The sequence below is a fragment of the Delphinus delphis genome, chromosome X, assembly GCF_949987515.2.
Source record: "Delphinus delphis chromosome X, mDelDel1.2, whole genome shotgun sequence".
Taxonomy (NCBI): domain Eukaryota; kingdom Metazoa; phylum Chordata; class Mammalia; order Artiodactyla; family Delphinidae; genus Delphinus; species Delphinus delphis.
In genome coordinates, this window is record NC_082704.1 from 960887 (window position 1) to 982324 (window position 21438).

General features: G+C 38.0%; 1 protein-coding gene across 2 annotated transcripts in view; it reads left to right on the top strand.

Moving 5' to 3' along the window:
• The window catches only part of F8 (coagulation factor VIII), a 120522-nt gene that overhangs the window by 31647 nt on the left and 67437 nt on the right, over positions 1-21438 (top strand). For both annotated transcript variants that reach the window (XM_060002873.1, XM_060002874.1), the window contains 4 exons: positions 8440-8533; positions 12059-12273; positions 13836-13986; positions 20737-20946. In XM_060002873.1, coding sequence (XP_059858856.1) covers positions 8440-8533; positions 12059-12273; positions 13836-13986; positions 20737-20946 — 670 coding nt within the window. The remainder of the gene's footprint in view (positions 1-8439; positions 8534-12058; positions 12274-13835; positions 13987-20736; positions 20947-21438) is intronic.

Below are 21438 nucleotides of genomic sequence, written 5' to 3' on the forward strand. Positions count from 1 at the left end.
GTTTTAATGACTGCAACCTTGTGATGTGTTTTGATATTTGTAGGGCATGTCTACCTTCATTTTACTTCTTTAAAATTTTAATTAACTATTAACGTACAGTTTTTCTTCATGAATTTTATTTACCTATTTTTGAATTAGCCAGTACAAATAACTCAAAAGGCAAAAAAGATTATGCAAGAAAAAGCAAGCTTTCCTTCCTCCCAGACTTCCAGTCCCATAGTCTGGCCAGCTATCGTTGCTCTCAGTTTTTTATATCCCCTTTCAGAAACAGTACATACATATACAAGTGTATGTGCACATATTTCACACAAAAATAGAAGCACTATGTAGATTTTAACAATATATCTTGGATATCATTTCATATCAGTATATGTAGGTCTACCTCATTCTTTCATGTTTGTAAGCTATGCTCTTATATATGCTGAATCCTATAAGACTTTTCTGTTAATGTGAGAACTTGAGGACTATTTTTTACTTTTTATACGGAAATTATCAAACATACCCAGAAGTAGAAAGAATAGTAAAATAAACTTCTTTGAACCCATCACTCAGCTTCAACAGTTATCAACAAATGGCTAATTTCATTTTGTCTATAAACTAACTAGGCCTAACAGACATCTACAGACCAGGCCACCCAACTCCAATAGAAGATATATTCTTCTCAAATGCACAGGAAACATTCTCCAGGATAGATTATACATTAGGCCACAAACCAAGTCTCAAAAATTTTAAAGAAAACTATAGTTCAAAATTCCTTGTGAATATAGATGCAAAAATCCTCCACATTATTAAGCCAGATCTAGCAACGTTTTAAAAAGATCATATACTATAATCAAGTGAGATTTATCTCAGGAATGTAGGGATGGTTCAACATATGAAAATTAATGCAATACAACATATTACTTGAATAAAGGACAAAAGCACATGATCATGTAATATGTGAAGAAAAAGGGCTTGACAAACTCCATTACCCATTCGTGATAGAAAAAACTCAGTGAACTAGCAACACAATGCAAGGTCCTTAACTTGATGAAGAACATCTAAGAAAAACTTATAATACGCTGAAAGACTAAATGTTTTCCCCCTGAGATTAGGAACAAGTTAAGATGTCCACTCTTGGCGGGGCGGGGGCAGGGGCAGCAGCTCCGGGGGCGCCGAGGCCCCACTCGCCCCATCACGCCGTTGCTGCCCAGACGCCGTGGCCCCCCGTCCAACCCCGCTGCACCTGCGGAGACTCGGCAAAGTGCCGGGTGGGCACGGGGCGGTCTCCACATCCTCGAATCTGCCCTTTCAGTTGTTTTCTTGACGTGACCTTAAGTCACCCAGAACTAACTGGGACGCCCGGTCCAGCGGTCGAAGGGGAACCGGAGGGTCTCTGCCTGACCGAAATGGTAACCTGGCAGCAGGGGAAGCTGGCGAGAGGCTCTAGAAGTTGCCTGAGAACTTTGTGCCATCGGCAGCTCCTGCCTAAAATCGTCGGGAGCTGCTAAAATTGTCTTTAGGAAGGCTGGCAGCCAAGTTTGACACCCCAGCGTTCCATACAAGGATAGACGGTGACTTGGGAGGTAATTTCCACATCCTGCTATTTGTGTTCAGGGTCGAGGCTTATGGACGACACGAAGGGAAGACAAGGGAAGGACGATGGATGCGAACATGTCCACGGAAGCATTGCCCCAGCTCTGAACTGGGTCGGCCTACTGTTGGCATCGCAGCAAAGGGTCAAGGCCAGGCCAGGCCTGCAGAGGGTGCCTCCTAACTTCACTGTTGACCCCAAGTGCAGACTGTCCTACAAACGGGTTAGAAAGGATGATTTGGGTTCCTAGTCATTAGAAGTTTTTTGAGGTTTCTGTTTAAAATTTTAAAAGAGATTTAGAAACACTAGGCATATTTTGGAGGGAAAGCAGATGAAAGAAAAGCGTTTTCCTTCTGCGTGAAAACCTAAATATAAAGGTATGGCTTATACTAGGTGGGCATTCCCACCTACAAGGGTCAAATTCAGAATAAAATTGAAGAGTGTTTGAAAATCAACTCAATCAATGCCAAGTATGGAGGATGCAAAAACAAACTGGACCATGTCTTTTTTCATAAGAAGTTTACAATTTAGTAAGGAAAAAAGAGAACAGGACTTGTGGAGAGGACATATTTCAAGAAGAGTGAATGCGATATGTAGTCTGGTTTGGCAAGAAAATCTGGTTTGGCTGCTGTAGAAGGGCGTGGTGAGTGATAAGCTCAATGGATGCAGTTAAAGATGTTGTGAAAGGCCCTACATACTCAGCTGGTTTTGAACACAATTGAACAGATGAGGAACCTTTGATAAGAAAATATAGGAGTGTGGACTTCCCTGGTGGTGCAGTGGTTAAGAATCCGCCTGCCAATGCAGGGGACACGGGTTCGAGCCCTGGTCCAGGAAGATCCCACATGCCACGGAGCAACTAAGCCCGTGCGCCACAACTACTGAGCCTACACGCGGCAACTACTGAAGCCCGTGTGCCTAGAGCCCGTGCTCTGCAACAAGAGAAGCCACCACAATGAGAAGCCCATGCACTGCAACGAAGAGTAGCCCCCACTCGCCGCAACTAGAGAAAGCCCAGGCACAGCAATGAAGACCCAACGCAGCCCAAAATAAATTAATTAATAACTTAAAAAAATAAGAAATAACAGGTAAGTTATGCCAAGGTCCATAGAATATCATCTACCTGAACCAAAATCTGTCCACACATCTTAAAAAAAAAACCATGAGGTGTACAAGGAGTACAAATAAAGTTACACATGATTCATACGATACTAGGAAATGGAGGGTACCACAAACATCAAATTACCAGAAAATTGCTAAGTAGCAAACTCCAGCAAGAGCAACCTCCCTCCACTGCTGCAAGACTCTAGACTGATACTGGAGTTAGAAGAAAAGGCTTCTATTTTATTTTTGTATTGCAATATAGTTGATATACAATATTATGTTAGTTTTAGCTGTGCTACATAGTTATTTGATATTTGCATACATTATGAAATGTTCACCACAGTAAGTCTAGTAACCATCTGTCTCCATACAGATTTATTGCAATATTATTACTTAGGCTGTATATGACATCTCCATGGCATAGTTCTTATTTAAGTGGAGGTTTGTACCTCTTAACCCCCTTCACCTATTTTGCCCTTCCACCACCCTCCCCTCTGACGACCATTGGCTTGTTTTCTGTATCTGTTGCGTCTGTTTTGTTTGTTTTGTATTTTAGATTCAACATATAAGTGAGATCATACAGTAAAAAAAAAAAAGGATGTCCCCTCTTGTTACTTTTATTTAATACTGAACTGGAAGCCAATGCAATAAGGCAAAAAATAAAAAGGAATTAGATGCATTTGGATTGGAAAGAAAGAAAGAATACTGTCTTTATTTGCTGATGATATGATCTTTTATGCAGAAAATCCTAAGGCATCTACTAAAAAGCTATTAGAACTAATAAACAAGTACAGCAAGTTTGCAAGATTCAAGATCAATACTAAAAAATAAGTTGTATTTCTATACACTTCAATGAAAAATCTGCAAATGAAATTAAGAAAACAGTTTCATTCATGATAACATAAAAAAAGAATGAAATAACTTGGGAAAAATGTAACAAAAAAGGTGCAACACTTGTACAGTGAAAACAACTAATTGTTACTGAGATAATTTTTTAAATATCTAAATAAATGGAAAAACATATATTTATGGATTGGAAGAGTCACTTACTGTTAAGACTCTTCCAAATTTGTCTATAGATACAAATTAAATCCCTATCAAAATCCCAACTGCCTTTTTTGCAGAAATTGACAAGCTGATCCTAAAATACAGATGGAATTGCATAGGACCCTTCATAAACAAATGAATCTTGGGGGAAAACAAACAACAGAGTTTGAGGACTCACACATCAATTTCAAAAATTACCACAAACTATAGTAATCATGACAGTGTGGTACTGGCATAAGGATAGATATATAGATCAATGGAAGACAATTGAGAGTCCAGAAATAAACCTACATATCTATGAACACTTGACTTATTTTTTTCATTGAAGTATAGTTGATTTACAGTATTGTGTTAGTTTCAAGTGTACAGCATGGTGATTCTGTATTTTTGCAGATTATACTCCATTATAGGTTATTATAAATATTGGGTATAATTCCCTGTGCTATACAGTATATCCTTGTTGCTTATCTATTTTATGTATAGTAGTTTGTATCTGTTAATCCCATACTCCTAATTTGACACCCCCTCGTTTTCCCTTTGGTAACTATAGGTTCGTTTTCTATGTCTGTGTGTCTGTTTCTGTTTTGTAAATAAGCTCATTTGTATCATTTTTTTAGATTCCACATGTAAGTGATATCATATGAAATTAGTCTCTCTTTGACTTACTTTACTTAGTATGATAATTTCTGGGTCCATCCATGTTGCTGCAAATGGCATTATTTTGTTCCTTTTTATGGCTGAGTAGTATTCCATTGTATATATATGCAATGTCTTCTTTATCCATTCATCTGTAGATGGACATTTAGGTTGCTTCCATGTCTTGGCTATTGTAAATAGTGCTGCTATGAACATAGGGGTACATGTATCTTGTAGAATTAGAGTTTTCATCTTTTCTGGATATATGCCTAGGAGTGGGATTGCTGGATCATATGGTAGCTCTATTTTTAGTTTTTTCAAAGGAACCTCCATACTGTTCTCCACAGTGACTGCAACAATTTATATTCCCACCAGCAGTGTAGGAGGTGAACACTTGACTTTTCACAAATGTCCTAAGACCAATCAATGGGGAAAGAATAGTATTTTTTTTTTTTTTTTTTTTTTTTTTTCTGTACGCGGGCCTCTCACTGTTGTGGCCTCTCCCGCTGCGGAGCACAGGCTCCGGACGCGCAGGCTCAGCGGCCATAGCTCACGGGCTCAGCCACTCCGCGGCACGTGGGATCTTCCCGGACCGGGGCACGAACCCGTGTCCCCCGCATCGGCAGCGGACTCTCAACCACTGCGCCACCAGGGAAGCCCAAGAATAGTATTTTTAACAAATAGTACTCGGACAACTGGATACCCACATGAAAAAGAAAGAAGTTTGACCCCTTCCTTATACCATACACAAATTGAAGGTGGATCAAAGATATAAATGTTAGAGCTAAAACTAAAACCCTTAGAAGAATATACAGGAGTAAATCTTTGTGACCTTGGATTATACAATGGTTTCTTAGATATGACATCAAAAGCAGCAAGCAACAAAAGATAAAATAGATTGGACTTCATCACAATTAAAAACTTTTGTGCCTCAAAGGATACCAACCAGAAAGTGAAAAGACAACCCATGGAATGGGAGAAAATAATTGCAAATCATATATCTGATGAGGGAATAGTATCCAGAATTTATAAAGGACTCTTACTCAGTAATAAAAAAAACTCAGTAATAAAAAGGCAAATAGGGACTTCCCTGGTGGTCCAGTGGGTAAGGCTCTGTGCTCCCAATACAGGGGGCCTGGGTTCGAACTCTGGTCGGGGAAGTAGATCCCGCATGCATGCCACAACTAAGTAGTCCGCATGCCACAACTAAAGATCCCGCATGCTGCAATGAATATCCCACGTGCCGCAACTAAGACCTGGCACAGCCAAAACAAACAAATAAATAAATGTTTTAAAAATAAATTAAAAAGGCAAATAATCCAACTGAAAAATAAGCAAAGGATTTGTATAGACGCTTCTCCAGGGATGATATATAAAGGAGTGACCAATACGCACATGAAAAGATGCTGAACATTATTAGCTATTGGGGAAATGCAAATCAAAATCGCAATGAGATACCATTTCACACCCACTAAAATAGCTATAATCAACAAGACAGATAATAACAAGCGTTGGTGAGGATGCAGAGAAATTGGAAGCTTCATAAACTACTGATGGGAATGTAAAAATTTGCAGCCACTTTGGAAAACAGTTTATCCATTCCTCAGAATGTTAAAAATGGAATTACCATGTGAGCCAGCAATTTCTTCTAGGCATATACTCAAGAGAAAGGAAAACATAGGTCCACACAAAGACTTGTATGTGAATGTTCATAGCAGCACTATTCATAATAGCCCCAAATTGGAAGCCATTCAAATGTTCACCAATTGGTGAATGAATAAACAAAATGTAGTGTACCCATATAATTGGAACACTAGTCAGCAATTAAAAGAAATGAACTACTCATACATGATACAACATGGATAAAACTCAAAACATTATGATAAGTTAAAGAAGCCAAGCAAAAAAGACGTATTACATGATTTAATTTATGTGAAATATCTTAAAAAGGCCAACTTATAAAGCAGAAAGCGTATTAGCAGCTCAGGACTCCAACTGTGTGTGTTCCACTAAACCAGTCAGAAAGTGCCTCACCTTTAATGACCCAGCATCAGCAGTCACACAGCATCTCATGGCATAATCTGAGTAAAAGCAGCCAAAGTCCACCCAGAATCAAGGAGAGGGAAACTTTGGCCTACCTCTTGTTGGGAGGAGTGTCGAAGAATTTGGGAACCATGTTTGAAAACTGCCACATAAATTGACAGCTTGCTTCTCAGAAGCAACAAAGGAAGCCAGAAGACAATGAAATTATGTCTTTAATGTGTTGAAGGAAAACCGCTATCAACCTAGCAAGAATTACCATTTTATTGGCAATTTATACCAATATGCAAGGAATATATAATTTTATATTAAAATTTTAAATGTAGAGTATAAGAAAAAAGTAAAGACCCACCAGTTCTTTATTAGGCTAGCATAGCCTCAGTTGTAAACCTGAGCAGGACAGTATGAGAAAGGAAAATTGAAATTACAGACCAATTGCATTATAAACATGGATTCAAAAAATCCTAAACAAAAATTAATAAACCCAATGGAGCAATATATTAAAAAGATAATACATTATGACCTGGTTGATTTATCGGAGGAGTACTAGATGAATTTAACATTAGAAAATCAAATATGGTAATCCATCATATTAACACATAAAAGGGTAAAATATAATTTGAAAATCTCAATAGTTTCATACAAATATTTATCAAAGTTCAACATCCATCCATAATAAAAAGTCATAGGAAATTGAGATCACAAGGGACATCCTTATCCTGATAAATATCTGAAGAAAATCTATAGGCACCAATCATACTTGGTGGTGAAACTGAGAAATCCTTCTGTTTAAGATCAGATCAGGACAAGAAACAGTAACAAGTATCACAACCTCTATTTAATATTTTACTAGAAATCCTAGCCAGTATTCTTAGGAGAAAAAAAGTTTTAAGATTGGAAATGAATAAACAAAACTGTTATTATTTGAAGATTAAGTAAATGAATGACAGTGGGAGCTATATTTGTCATTGTTGAAGAGGGTAATTATAAATAAACAAAAAGGAAAGGCTAGAATAAATCATGTGATACTGGATTACAGTTGGAGACATTACTATGAGTTCATGTTCGCCAAATATAGATACAGATGGATGCATACAGAAATAATTACATATGTGTGTGTATGTTTAGGTTAGTATGTTTCCTAGCGCTGTCCACTGAGAGGATCTAGAAGCAATGACATCCCAGTAGCAATGAGCACACCCAGATCTTGGTTTCTAATACCATTCTCTGATGAAAGGAACCAAGGCCATTTGGAGAATGGATGATTCTAGGGCTGGGCCAGGGAAAACATAAGATGAGCCTGGAGAATCTTGTGGTTCCAAAAAGTAAGAAAGTGCTCAAAAAATAAAAGGATGGGACAATGTTAAAGAAATATAGGAGCTTCTAACAGCCAAGCTGGAAGAATATGAGCAATAAAATAAATAAAGTATAACATAAATATCCACTGCAGCACCAGGGAAGCCCAGAAGTTGGTTTTTTATCTTCATATCATAGAACCTCAGGCATAGAGCCCAGCTGATATGTTCAGAGTTCTTAATGCTGCTTCCATGTTATCACTCTTCTATCCTACTTCTCTTTTAAAGCTCGTGCAATCAGACAATTCCAACTGCCACCCTTGCTTAATGCTGTTAATCAGCAGTCCTTCTGGTCATGCCTGCGCATCCGGTGAAGATTTTATCACTTGAACCAGTTTTCCCTTCCGCTGTTGGGGAATTCAGGGCCCAAATGGTGGGAAAGGCTGAGGGGAAGCAGTACCCTCAGCAGACATCCAAATTTCAATTACTAATGTCAGAAGGTGCAAGGAATTCTTCCTGAAGTGATTAAAATAATTTTAAATAAATGGAAAGGAACCTTTAGTGAGAAACCTAAGTAGCTGTCTGAGCAATTTTATGAAAAGAACAAACATTTTGAGCTTTATCTAGGCTCAAAGCCCCATACTATAGATACAAGGCAGCTTTTGTTTTCTGGAGGTAGGCCACACTTTTCTTGTTGATCCTAATTGTCTTGTACCTAATCTTATACCTCATTTATACTTTCAGATTATATTTAAGAATAAAGCAAGCCGACCATATAACATCTACCCTCATGGAATCACTGATGTCAGTCCTTTGCACCCAGGGAGATTTCCAAAAGGTAAGTGTTACCTCAATTTTATAGGTCTTCCTTACCTGTAGGTACAGATGAGGGCACAGCCGCAATAACAACTAAAACCACGCACATTTATCACCCCACCATCCTTATTCTCTTCAGTTTTATTTTATTTGAAAATATGTCTTTATTTTGCCTTCGCTTTTGAAGGATAATTTTGCTGGACATAGAATTCTGGGTTGAGAGGGTTTCTTTTTCCTTTTAGCACATTCAAAATATTGTTTTACTATCTTCTTGCCTTTATAATAGCTAAATTCTATTCCGTCATTCTTCCCCTGTATGCCATTTTTCTCTGGCTGTGATTTTCTTCATATCTATCCTACTTGGGGTTCACTGATCTTCCTGTGAGTCACAATATTTGTATTTTTGTTTTTAATAGCCAGGCCTTTGTCCCCAAATGAAGTAATAAGTTGCACTTCTACTAGTCATGTATGAAAATATAATTTCCCACATCCTTGATAGCTAGAAGATAATAGTCTTTTAAAATCCTGCTAATCTGGTGGGTGAAAAGTGGTATTTCATTGTTGCTTTAATTTTACTTGGGGATGAACATTTATTTTATCAAAATAATACATGCTTAAAATATTGAAAGGCTGTAAGTTCCACTCCCTAGAGGCATCCATTTTTAAGCATTTCTGTTTTAGATTTTTGGTAGTTATCTCTATAGCTCTAAAAAATCATTTATATGCTACTCCTTTGTTTTTCAGCTTTAGACATTATAGGTTTATTTTGTGTTAAATGAGGATTTAGCATTGTGCTTCTTCCATTCCATTTGTTTTAGACTTTCATCAGTGCTTTTAGTTCCTCAACTGGCTATCATTAGAATTGAAAAAAACATGCTAAATACCTACGTTTTGTATACATTAAGGTACTAACAACAGTTTCCCACTTCTTCTCCTCCATTCCCCCACTGCTGCCAGCTATACCTTTACTTTTATAAAACTAAAGTTGATAACATTTACATTTTGCACTGTAATTTCAAATAACTCCTTGCTTTTTCTATATATTTATTCTAAACTTTCAAAGTCAAAAAGCCAGCATTTATATTATTTTAGTATGTTTCTTATTATAAGTATATGAGTTTACTGCAGGACTAGGTGATATGCTATGATTATTCTTTTGTCTACAGTTCCAATGATTTTACTGTTAAGGTCAAATGGATTATCCTTCTTTATTCTCTACCAGTAGTTCAAAATCATGGTAAATTTTAGTTTGCTTTATATTAGGACCATGCTGATCTTGGAATTTTTGTGTTTGTATTCCTGAAAAAAGACTTTTTTTTCTTTTTTTTAAATATTTTGTTGCAGTGTTTTTTTTCAAATACATTTATTTTATTTTTGGCTGCGTTGGGTCTTTGTTGCTGCACGCGGGCCCCCTCTAGTTGTGGTGAGCGGGGGCCACTTCTCATTGCAGTGTCTTCTCTTGTTGCGGAGCATGGGCTCTAGGCGCACAGGCTTCAGTAGTTGTGGCTCGTGGGCTCTAGAGCGCAGGCCCAGCAGCTGCGGTGCACAGGCTTAGCTGCTCCGCGGCATGTGGGATCTTCCCGGACCAGGGCTCGAACCTGTGTCTCCCACATTGGCAGGTGGACTCCTAACCACTGTGCCACCAGGGAAGCCCCGACTTTCTTTTCTTTTATCAGGAGAAGAAATGTATGCCTTTTCAGCATATCCCTTAGGTCTTCCAGCTTCTTAATCGTGCTGTTTACTGGTATCTGATCCTTTTTTCTTCTACAGATGTTCTCGTAGTTCACCAGCTGACTATTCTAATTTGGATTATATGCTTTCTAGGCCTGCTGCAAGGCTGCCATCTTCGGATTGTTTTATTTGGACTTGTAGGCTAGTGCCATTACTGCTCCTATCTTGTACATTTCTGGGTTTTGATTTCTTTTGTTTTTCTGGAAGTATACCTTCAATATACTTCTGAATACATTTAGTGTATAGGGGGAAAGCTTTATGAGTCCTTCAGTATTATATGATGTATAGATAGGCTGGTTATAAATAATTTTCAATCCACTGTTTTCTGATACTCATTGTTGCTGATGAAAGTTCTAATGCTAAATTGACTTGCAGTTCCTTTATGGGAGAAGGGCAATGTAACAGAATTCTGGGGAGATATTGAATGTGTACCCTGAAATTTGGAGGCATACGCAAATACAATTCCTGGTAACTTGCTTTTTATGTGGAAAACTCTGAAGGCTTTACTGCTTATAACTAGCAGATAAGAAGAGAGGGTAAGAGTGGAGCAGTCTGCCCTTCTGCTGTTTGACCTGGCTAGGATGCATGAGTTTTCTCCGTAAAAAGTAGATACTGTTGCAAGTAGCTGGCTTGCTCTCTTTTGAAGATACCCTGCCTAAGAAGGCAGCCTGACAGGGTGAGGGATGCCAGAAATAACAGGCTCTTGCATACATCACTAGACATAAGAAGAGCTGGGGAGGGAGGAGGGCTGCGGAAGGATAACTGAAGTAAGCATCTCTCATGTATACGGTGCTGAGGTCCCGAAGGTTACTCCAAGGAAACCATACATGTACCCTAGGAAAAGACCAGCATCTCAGCACCTGCCACACAGAAAGCATTGGTGACCAAACAGTGTAGTCAGAGAGAGAGCGCTCACACAGCAGGACCTACTAAGCAAAACTCTATTTGCCCTTTCCTCTAATACCCATCTACCCTCACTCCCTATTACGTTAACCCTGACCTATGGTTAGGGAATGGATATAGACTGGATCTTTAGGTATTAAACATACGCAAAAGTGAGTTTTAATTACTAAAATCAGACAGTTCTTGTCCTGAGGACCCTTTAGCCCAAGGGCAGATTTTAATTCTTGCTTCCATTCCTCACAGAGGCCAGATACCACAAGTCTTGATACCACATGTGAGTTAAAACTTCAGTGTGCAGTCTTTCAGCATCTATTCAGGCCACTCTGGCTTTGTTGTGTCTTTCTTTTTGGCACTTGGGTTTTTTTTTTCTTCTTTATACATTTTCAGTTATGTATTTAAAATGTTTAAAAAAATGTTTAAAAATATTATTATCTATTATTTCTATTAGTGGGTAGACCTGCTCATTTCAACTCAAATTAACATGCTAGCAGAAATCTCCTGAACCCTTTTTTTTTTTTTTTTTTTTTTTGTGGTACGCGGGCCTCTCACTGCTGTGGCCTCTCCCGTTGCGGAGCACAGGCTCCGGACGTGCAGGCCCAGCGGCCACGGCTCACGGGCCCAGCCGCTCCGCGGCATGTGGGATATTCCCGGACCGGGGCACGAACCTGTGTCCCCTGCATCGGCAGGCGGACTCTCAACCACTGCGCCACCAGGGAAGCCCTCCTGAACCTATTTTTGTTGTAAAAAGTTGTGTGAATCTTAAACTTATAAGAGGTGCAAATTTAGTTTTCACTTATTGAGAAAATTTATATGTACATATACATTTGTAGAGCCATTGTAATAACGACACGATTACCAATGTGTGCCTTGTTATACTTCTAATCAAGCTATTTTGGGGTTTGGGTGTGGGTAGGTGTGAAACATTTGAAAGATATGCCCATTCTGCCAGGACAGATATTCAAATATAAATGGACAGTGACTGTAGAAGATGGGCCAACTAAATCAGATCCTCGGTGCCTGACCCGATATTACTCAAGCTTCGTTAATCTAGAGAGAGATGTAGCTTCAGGACTCATTGGCCCTCTCCTCATCTGCTACAAAGAATCTGTAGATCAAAGAGGAAACCAGGTGAGCTCATCTCTTTCCAAGTGCTGGGTCTGAAGCTAAAATGGAATGATGACGCACATGAACTTGCAGATAGTATTTCCTATATTCTCTCAGTGTACATCCACCTAGAGCCTGCAGAAAATATAGTAGTCTGCACTATTGAGCAAAAAAAGAAATGAGCTGGGTTTCTCACTGCTTTTATTGAATTTGACTTTGGTGTAATAAACTTGCCTGCTGGATGGATAGGAGAGCCTGGGCCCTAGATTATTTCTATAATACTCATTCTCAGTCTAAAATTCCTCTCTCTGTAAGTGATCTTGCCCATTTTTACATGATCAATTACCACCTATTTTCAGATGACCCACAAATGTATACGATAGCTTAGACGTCACCCCTGGACGTCTCACTGTGGGAGATTCAAAGACACCTCAAAATGAACACATGTGCAGCATCTAGCATAGTGTGCGGTATTTTAGTAGGAGTTCAGTAAATATTTGTTGAGCAAAATTCAAGGCAATATGTAAAATATTTCAGAATATGGTTAGAATTTGGACCACTTCTGCCATTTTAGAAAAAATTAAATACTCTGAATTTAAAAAGCTTGATTCTTCACAAAAACTCATTGCTTGGCTGCAAAATAACTCATTGCCATATTGCTGAGGCTTGACTACATGTCCATTTGGTTATTTATGATATATAGGATTCCTACTAGTCTGAAAACATTTTATGAACTTTAATGCAGGTAAAACACGTGGCACACAAACCCAGAGAGGCATCAGTTTGGCCAAGTATCTTTCCTAATTTTTCCTAATTATAGTTTTCCATCAGTTTTTGGAAGAGGACTGAAATGTACCTATATTCTCCAATCTCCTCCCCTCAGCATTTTAATTTCTGTAGTAATAGTTTACACAAGATGAAATTTATACATATTAGTGACGTTTATACATTAATTTTTAGCGGATTCAATTAGCAAGTGACTAACTCATAACTTCGGTTCATATACAAACAGCTCCTCCCCCCCAAAAAACTTTCAACTTTGTAAACATAAAACCTAAAAGTGTTAGTGTTAGTAAACATTTTATGGTTCATCTTAGCTTTGTTATTTTACTTCTATTTTGTATTTTTAGTTTTTCACAGATTGGTAGTCTTGTGGAAGGGCATTTGCTAGATGAAAGTTTAGGGAAGGCATTCACCTTACTTGATTTGACTAAATTGTTTAAGAAAGACATTGAATAATCACTTGGGTCTTTAAAGAGTGAAAATTCTCTAATCTAAACATGGAGAGAATGAGGCTACAGACTCTACCAAAACAATCAGCCAGCATATAGCCTTGGGTCCAGAAGAAACTAAGTTTAATGGGTCCTGTTACCCTCTTGCTCTGAGGACACATTTGCTCTAAACATATACTCACTGCTCCCAGGCCCTGGGACATGCCATAATAGTGACCCTAGGGAGAAATGGCATTGAACCAGAGGATTGTAGATACATCATATGCATGCCATCACTTCCATCATAGACTGCTAATTTCTACCTGACAATACTAGTAGCATTTCTTTCTTCCTTTCATTCCATGTAATTAATAGATGATGTCAGACAAGAGAAATGTCATCCTGTTTTCTGTATTTGATGAGAATCAAAGCTGGTACCTCACAGAGAATATTCAGCGCTTCCTCCCCAATGCAGATGGAGTGCAGCCCCAGGATCCAGAGTTCCAAGTCTCCAACATCATGCACAGTAAGTAAAGCAGCACTTGAGTCCAGTGGGTAATGGATAAAGGGAAACTGAAGACACCAAATTGATGGGCAGTTAATTTATGTGCCACATGAGAGTCATATTTCCTTAAACATTATTACATATGAACATATGCAATTTTATATAAATGCATAAATATGATCATATAATGCATATATTTTCTTTTAGAAGGCATCAAATATTCAGTGAAGTTTATTTTTAAAGGATAAATCAGACACACAGTTTTCATTTACCCAAACATACATAAGCCATCCTTAATATGAAATGTGCTCAATCAGTAAATTACACATGAAATACAAAGGGAATGCAATTCTACATATGTAAAAAGCTTGCCAGCTATAACAATTTAACAGTCAAATTAATCACGACATTATACATTTAAAAAAACCCAACATCTTTTTTTTGCAGCTTTATTGAGGTATAATTGACAAATAAAAATTGTACATATTTAAAGTGTACAACATGATCTTTTTGATATTTATTTGGCTTCCCCTTCCCTCTTATCTTCTCTCCTCCTTCCATATTATACGTTTCCACTAATCATTTTGTGTCCAGTAGCCCATGTTAAAACATATTTTTCTATGATTATATAATAATATATAAACACATATATGGGGCTTCCCTGGTGGCGCAGTGGTTGAGAGTCCGCCTGCCGATGCAGGGGATACGGGTTCGTGCCCCAATCCGGGAAGATCCCACACGCCGCGGAGCGGCTGGGCCCGTGAGCCATGGCCGCTGAGCCTGCGCGTGTGGAGCCTGTGCTCCGCAACGGGAGAGGCCACAGCAGTGAGAGGCCCACACACCGCAAAAAAAAAACCAAAAATAAAACAAAAACATATATGTTGTATTAGTCTGCTAGGCTTGCCATAACAGAGTCCCAGAGACTGGGTGGCTTCAACAGTAGACATTTATTTCCTCGTAAGTCTAGAGGCCAGAAGTCCGAGATCAAGGTGTCAACAGGATTGGTTTCTTCTGAGGTCCCTCTCCTTGGCTTATAGGTGGTCTTTCCTTCGTGTGTGCACATGTCTGTGTACAAATTTCCTCTTATAAGGACACGAATCATATAGGGTTAGGGCCACCCTAATGACCTCATTTTAAAGAATTACCTGTCTAAAGACCCTATCTCTGAATGCAGTCACATTCTGAGGTACTAGGGGTTAGAACCTTCAACATATGAATTTGGGTGGGAGCACATATGTGTATGTGTTTATATACACACACAAGTCAGAATGGTCAAAAATTTGATAAAAAACGTCAGTCTCACTACAGAGAAATGCAAAATAGAATACCATTGCGATAACAATTAATACCTGTCAGACTGGCAAAATTATAATATAATTATTACTAGTGGGCTTGTGAGTAAAAGAGTATTAGCATACAATGCTAGTGGATAGCTAGCACAGTCTTTTTGAAACCAATCTGATTGAAACCGTCAAAATTAAAAACATATGCGTTTTGCAGTTCTGGTTCTGTTTAAGATGGAATCACCCTGTCTATCCTACTGAATGATAGTTAAGGATTGTTCCATACAAAATGCATGGAGCAGCTATCTGAGAACCCTGAAAAGTAGTTGGCAGCAGGTAAATTGGGGAAGGAAACTAGAAAGATTTAAAAGCATGCAGATTGGAAGTAAAGAACTAAAACTGAATATGACATGATTATCTACATAGAAAATCTCAAGATCACCACAAAAAAGCTCCTAGAACTAATAAGTGAGTTTAGTCTGATTGCAGAATACAAAGTTGACATACCAAAGTCAGTCATATCTCTATGTAACAATAGCCAACTATTGGAAACTTAAATTACAAAAATAATACCATTTATAATAGCTCAAAAAATGAAATACTTAGGCCTAAATCTAACAAAACATGTAGGATCTGTACACTGAAAATTAGAAAACACTGATGAAAGGAATTTTAAAAGACCTAAATAAGTGGAGAGACATGCAACATTCATGGATTGGAAGACTCAATAGAGTGAAGATGTCAGCTATTCCCAAATTGATCTATAGATATAATGCAATTCCTATTAAAATCCCAGGAGGATTTTTTTTGTTGGTAGGGAAAAGTATATTGTAAAATTTATATGGAAAGCCAAAGGCATTAGGATAGCCAAAACAATTTTGAAAAAGAAAAATGGAATTGGAGGACTCATATTACCTGATTTTAAGACTTACTATAAAGCTACAGTAACCAAGGTAGCATTGTATTGACAACGATGAATGACATAGAATATATAGTGCAGAAATAGACCCACACATATATGACTAATTGATTTTTGATGAAGATGGAAATGCAATTCAATGGAGAAAGAATAGTCTTTTCAACAGATAGTGTTGGAACAATTAGTCACCCATATACAAAAAGATGAACCTCAACCTAAATCTCACACTTAAAGATTAACTTAAAATGGATCATAGATCTAAATGTATAACGTAAGGGCTTCCCTGGTGGCGCAGTGGTTAAGAATCCGCCTGCCAATGCAGGGGACATGGGTTTGAGCCCTGATCCGGGAAGATCCCACATGCCACGGAGCAACTAAGCCCGTGCGCCACAACTACTGAGCCTGCGCTCTAGAGCCTGCACGCCACAACTACTGAGCCCGAGTGCCACAACTACTGAAGCCCGCGCGCCTAGAGCCCGTGCTCCGCAACGAGAAGCCACTGCAATGAGAAGCCCACGCACCACAGCGAAGAGTAGGCCCCATTCGCCGCAACTAGAAAAAGCCCGCGCGCAGCAACGGAGACCCAACGCAGCCATAAATAAAGAAAGAAATAAATTTATATTTAAAAATATAAATGTATAATGTAAAACGACAAAAAGTTTCAAAGAAAACATAGAAGGAAATTTTCATGACCTGGAGTTAGGCAAAGGGTTCTGATAAATGACACCAAAATCAAAATTAATAGAAGGAAAAACTTGATAAATTGGATTTCATCAAATGAAAAACTTTTGCTCTACACAGGATATTGTTAAAGAGAATGAAACGACAAGCCACAGATTGGTAGAAAATATTTGCAAATCACATATCCATATGTAAACTCTCAGACTCAGCAGTAAGAAGACAAACAGATGCCTAATAATGTGCAAAAGATTTGAACAGACACATTACCAGAGAAGATATATGGAAGGCACATAAGCGTATGAAAAAATACTCGATCATTGGCCATTAAGGAAATGCATATTAAAGCCATAGTGAGATACTGCCACATGTCTATTTTAACAGCTAAAATAAAACAAAACGGACAATATTAAATATGCTGTGCAGAGCAACAGGAGCCCTCATGCATTGCTGGTGGGCGTGTACAATGGTTTAGTCACTCTGGAAGACAGTTTGGCAAATGCAAATCAAAACCACAATGAAATATCACCTCACACCTGTTAGAATGCCTGTTATCAAAATCACAAAAGATTACAAGTGTTGCAAGGATGTGCGGAATGGGAACCCTTGTACTTACAAGTGGCTATGTAAGTTGGCACAGCCATTATGGAAAACAGTATGGAGGTTCCTCAAAAATTAAACATAGAACTACCATATGATCCAGCAATCCCACTCCTGGGTATTTACCCTAGAGAAATAAAAACTTAGGTTCACACAAAAACCTGTCCATGAATGTACACAGCAGCTCTATCCATAATTGCTAAAACTTGGAAATAATCAGAGAACCTGGAGCCAGCTCCAAACCCCTGAGCCTTGAGCCAGGGACTCTCTGCCAAGCAGCCCCAGGAAGGAAAGCCATATGAATAGAGGAGAAACCCCCCAAGGATGACTCTGCCAGTCAGGAGGAGCCAATGGCCAGAGCAAATCTGTGCGGAGACCCTGGGAGAATCTGTGCTGAGGACGAGATCCCATTAGACCATCTCTCTCACTCTCTCGCTCTCTCTCTCTCTCTCACTCTCTCTCTCACTCTCTCTCTCTCTCCTCTTTCTTTTGGCTGCACCGCCTGGCATGCAGGATCTTAGTTCCCCTGAACAGGGATTGAACCTGTGCCCACTGCAGTGGAAGCACAGAGTCTTAACCACTGGACCACCAGGGAAGTCCTAGACCATCTCCCTCTTAAATGGGGAGTTTATCCTATCTACATGGGATTTATTTATAGTAATTTGTGTTTCCTTTTTTTCTAAATTTTTAGTATTTTCTCCTTTATTTTTTGATCAATTAAGTGTTTTTAAATTCCGATTTTTCTTTACTATTTTGGGAGTTATGCACACGTCTTTTCCCATTGCGGGGGTAATACCTTTGAAATTTTACCCTTTATACACAGACTGTTGTTGTTTGTTTTGTTTTGTTTCCAGCATTATTAATATAAAATTGTCATATAAAATTGTATAAAAGTTTAAGGTGTATAACACATAGTGTTAGCTAACACCTCCACCAGATCACATAATTACCATTTCTTTTTTGTGGTGAGAACATTTCATATCTACTCTCTTAGCAAGTTTCAAGTATATAATACAGTATTATTAACAAAATCACCATGCTGATCCCCAGAACTTATTCCCCTTACATAGCTGGAAGTGTGTATCCTTTGACCAACATCTGTCCATTTCCCACACACACACCCCAGCCCCTCGTAACCACGATTCTACTCTCTGTTTCTATGAGTTCATATTTTTTAGATTCCACATATAAGTGGAATCATACAGTATTTCTCTTTCTCTGACTTATTTCACTGAGGATTACATTTCCCTGATGATTAGTGCTGTTGAGCATCTTTTCATGTACCAGTTGACCATTTGTATGTCTTCTTTGGGAAAATGTCTATTCAGTTCCCCTGCCCATTTTTAAAATCAAATTGTTTTTGCTTGTTTGTTTGTTTTGTTATTAAGTTGTATGAGTTCTTTATATATTTTGGACATTAATCCCTTATCAGATACATGCTTTGCAAATATCTTCTCCCATTCCATAGGTGGTTGCCTTTTCATTCTGTTGATCGTTTCTTTTGCTGTGCAGAAGATTTTTAGTTTGATGTAGTCCCACTTATTAATTTTTACTTTTGTTGCTTGTGCTTCAGGTGTCACATCCAAAAAATCATTGCAAAGACAAGTTTCCCTATGTTTTCTAGGAGTTTTACAATTTCAGGTCTTATGCTTGTCTTTAATCCATTTCAAGTTAATTTTTGTGTATCATGTAATGTAAAGGTCCAAATTCATTCTTCAGCATGTGGCTATTCAGTTTTCCCAGAACCATTTATTGAAGAGACTATCCTTTCCCCATTGAGTATTCTTGGCTCTCTTGTCATTTATCAGTTGGCCATATATGTGAGAGTTTCCTTCTGGGCTCTTGATTCTTTTCCATTGATTTATGTGTCTGTTTTTATGCGAGTGCCATACTATTTTGATCACTACAAAGGTAGTGTAGTTTGAAATCAGGAAGTGTGAGGCCTCCAGCTTTGTTATTCTTTCTCAGGATTGCTTTGGCTATTCAGGGTCTTTTGTCCCATATGAATAGTCATATTTTCCACCAGCGTTTACCAAATAGTTCATTCTTTCTGCTACTGTTTTGGGTTGCTCTCTTTGTCATGTATTAAATTTCCATTTATATCTGTGTCTGTTTCTGGACTCTGTATTCTGATTGACATAATCATCTATACTGCATTCAGACCATGCTTTTAATTACAATAACTTTAAAATATCTTTTAACACTTTGTAGGGCAAGAAACTTTGCTTCTCAATTAGTTGCACTAAGCTAGTGTCTGAGCATTGCTTAGTGGATTTGTGGGCCTCCACCTTGCAGGTAAACAAATGTTTATTGAATGGATGGACAGATAGATGTATGGAAGAGGCTTTCAGAAACAATTCTGTTTATAAATTGAAATCTGTGTTACTTTTACTTACTTTTTATTTAGAAATAATTTCAAACTTTCAGAAATGCTGCAAGAATAGGTATATATATATAGATATATAGGTATATATATATATACCCTTAATGGGTATATATATATATACCTTTTATCCAGATTCACTCATTTTTAAGATTTTGCTATTTTTGCTTTATCATTCTCTCTTTCTTCTATATATACTTTTTATTACTTATTTTCAACTTGAGAATAGCTTGTAGATATCGTGCCCCTTTATCTCTTAATACTTCATTGTGTATTTCCTATGAATAAAGATATTTGCTTATATAACCAAAGTGCAGTTATGAAATCCAGAAAATTTAACAGTCATAGAATACATTATCTAACACATTTATACAATAACCTTACCTAATTGGTAGCCAATATTCATCAGTTGTATCCATCAGTGCTATATTTTGTAGCATTTCCTCTCTCTGTTTCAGGGTCTAGTTATGGATCTAGTTGTCCTGCTTCTTTGATACCTGTTTCCTTGAATTTGGAACACTAGCAGATACTAATTTTGATCACCAGATCAAGAGTTTTTTTCTGGTTTTTTCCTCCGTGTAGTTATTATTTTTCTCCTTGCAGCTAATAAGCAGTGTATAGGGAGATACTCTGAGAGCATGCAAACGTCCTGCTGCTCATCAGCCTGCCGCCCACCATACAGCATCTAAATCCATCAGTACTGTGATGGTCTGTGACTCTCCACACGTTGACATTGGAACCTAGCTGATCAAGTATTAACAATTTACTTTTTTGAAAGGTATAATGTTATCTCTTCTTGGGAATAAGGTAACGGGCATAACATATAATCATTTCTAATCAGATCATGACAGTCCAAAGTAATACATGCAGGTACTGCTAAAATCTTTTATTCTCCATTCTCTTTACAGGCATCAATGGCTATGTTTTTGATAGCTTGCAACTGTCGGTTTGTTTGCATGAGGTGGCATACTGGTACATTCTAAGTGTTGGAGCACAGACTGACTTCCTGTCTGTCTTTTTCTCTGGATATACCTTCAAACACAAAATGGTCTATGAAGACACACTTACCCTATTCCCCTTCTCAGGAGAAACTGTCTTCATGTCAATGGAAAACCCAGGTTAGTTATTTATATTATTCTTTTACTAACAGTGGTGTTTGCTTCACTAGCCATTCACATGTTCTTTTGCCCACTAGCTTACATTTGGGTAGATACTAAATGGTTCAAGTGATTTTGGTAATTACAAGGCATTTTAAAGACAACACCACATCAAGTATTTAAGTTAAAAGTCTTTGTTCTAAAAAGTGCTTTTACTTGCCATCAGCCAAAAGTTTAAGTGTGTTTACTAAACTGTAGTGGTGAATATACATTTATACATGCAGTTAACACGCAGGGACTAAACGTGTTTCCGTGTGCCTTGTGAACATTGGTATTGCTGGGAAGTACATCATTATCTCCTTTTGCACACATAACATCAAACCACTGTGCAGCCTTCTGGACGAATGTGGCTGTCAGCTTCTCGCCCTCTCTCTCCCTCCATAACTACCGCAAGGCTTTTTTTTTTTTTGTAACATCTTTATTGGGGTATAATTGCTTTACAATGGTGTGTTA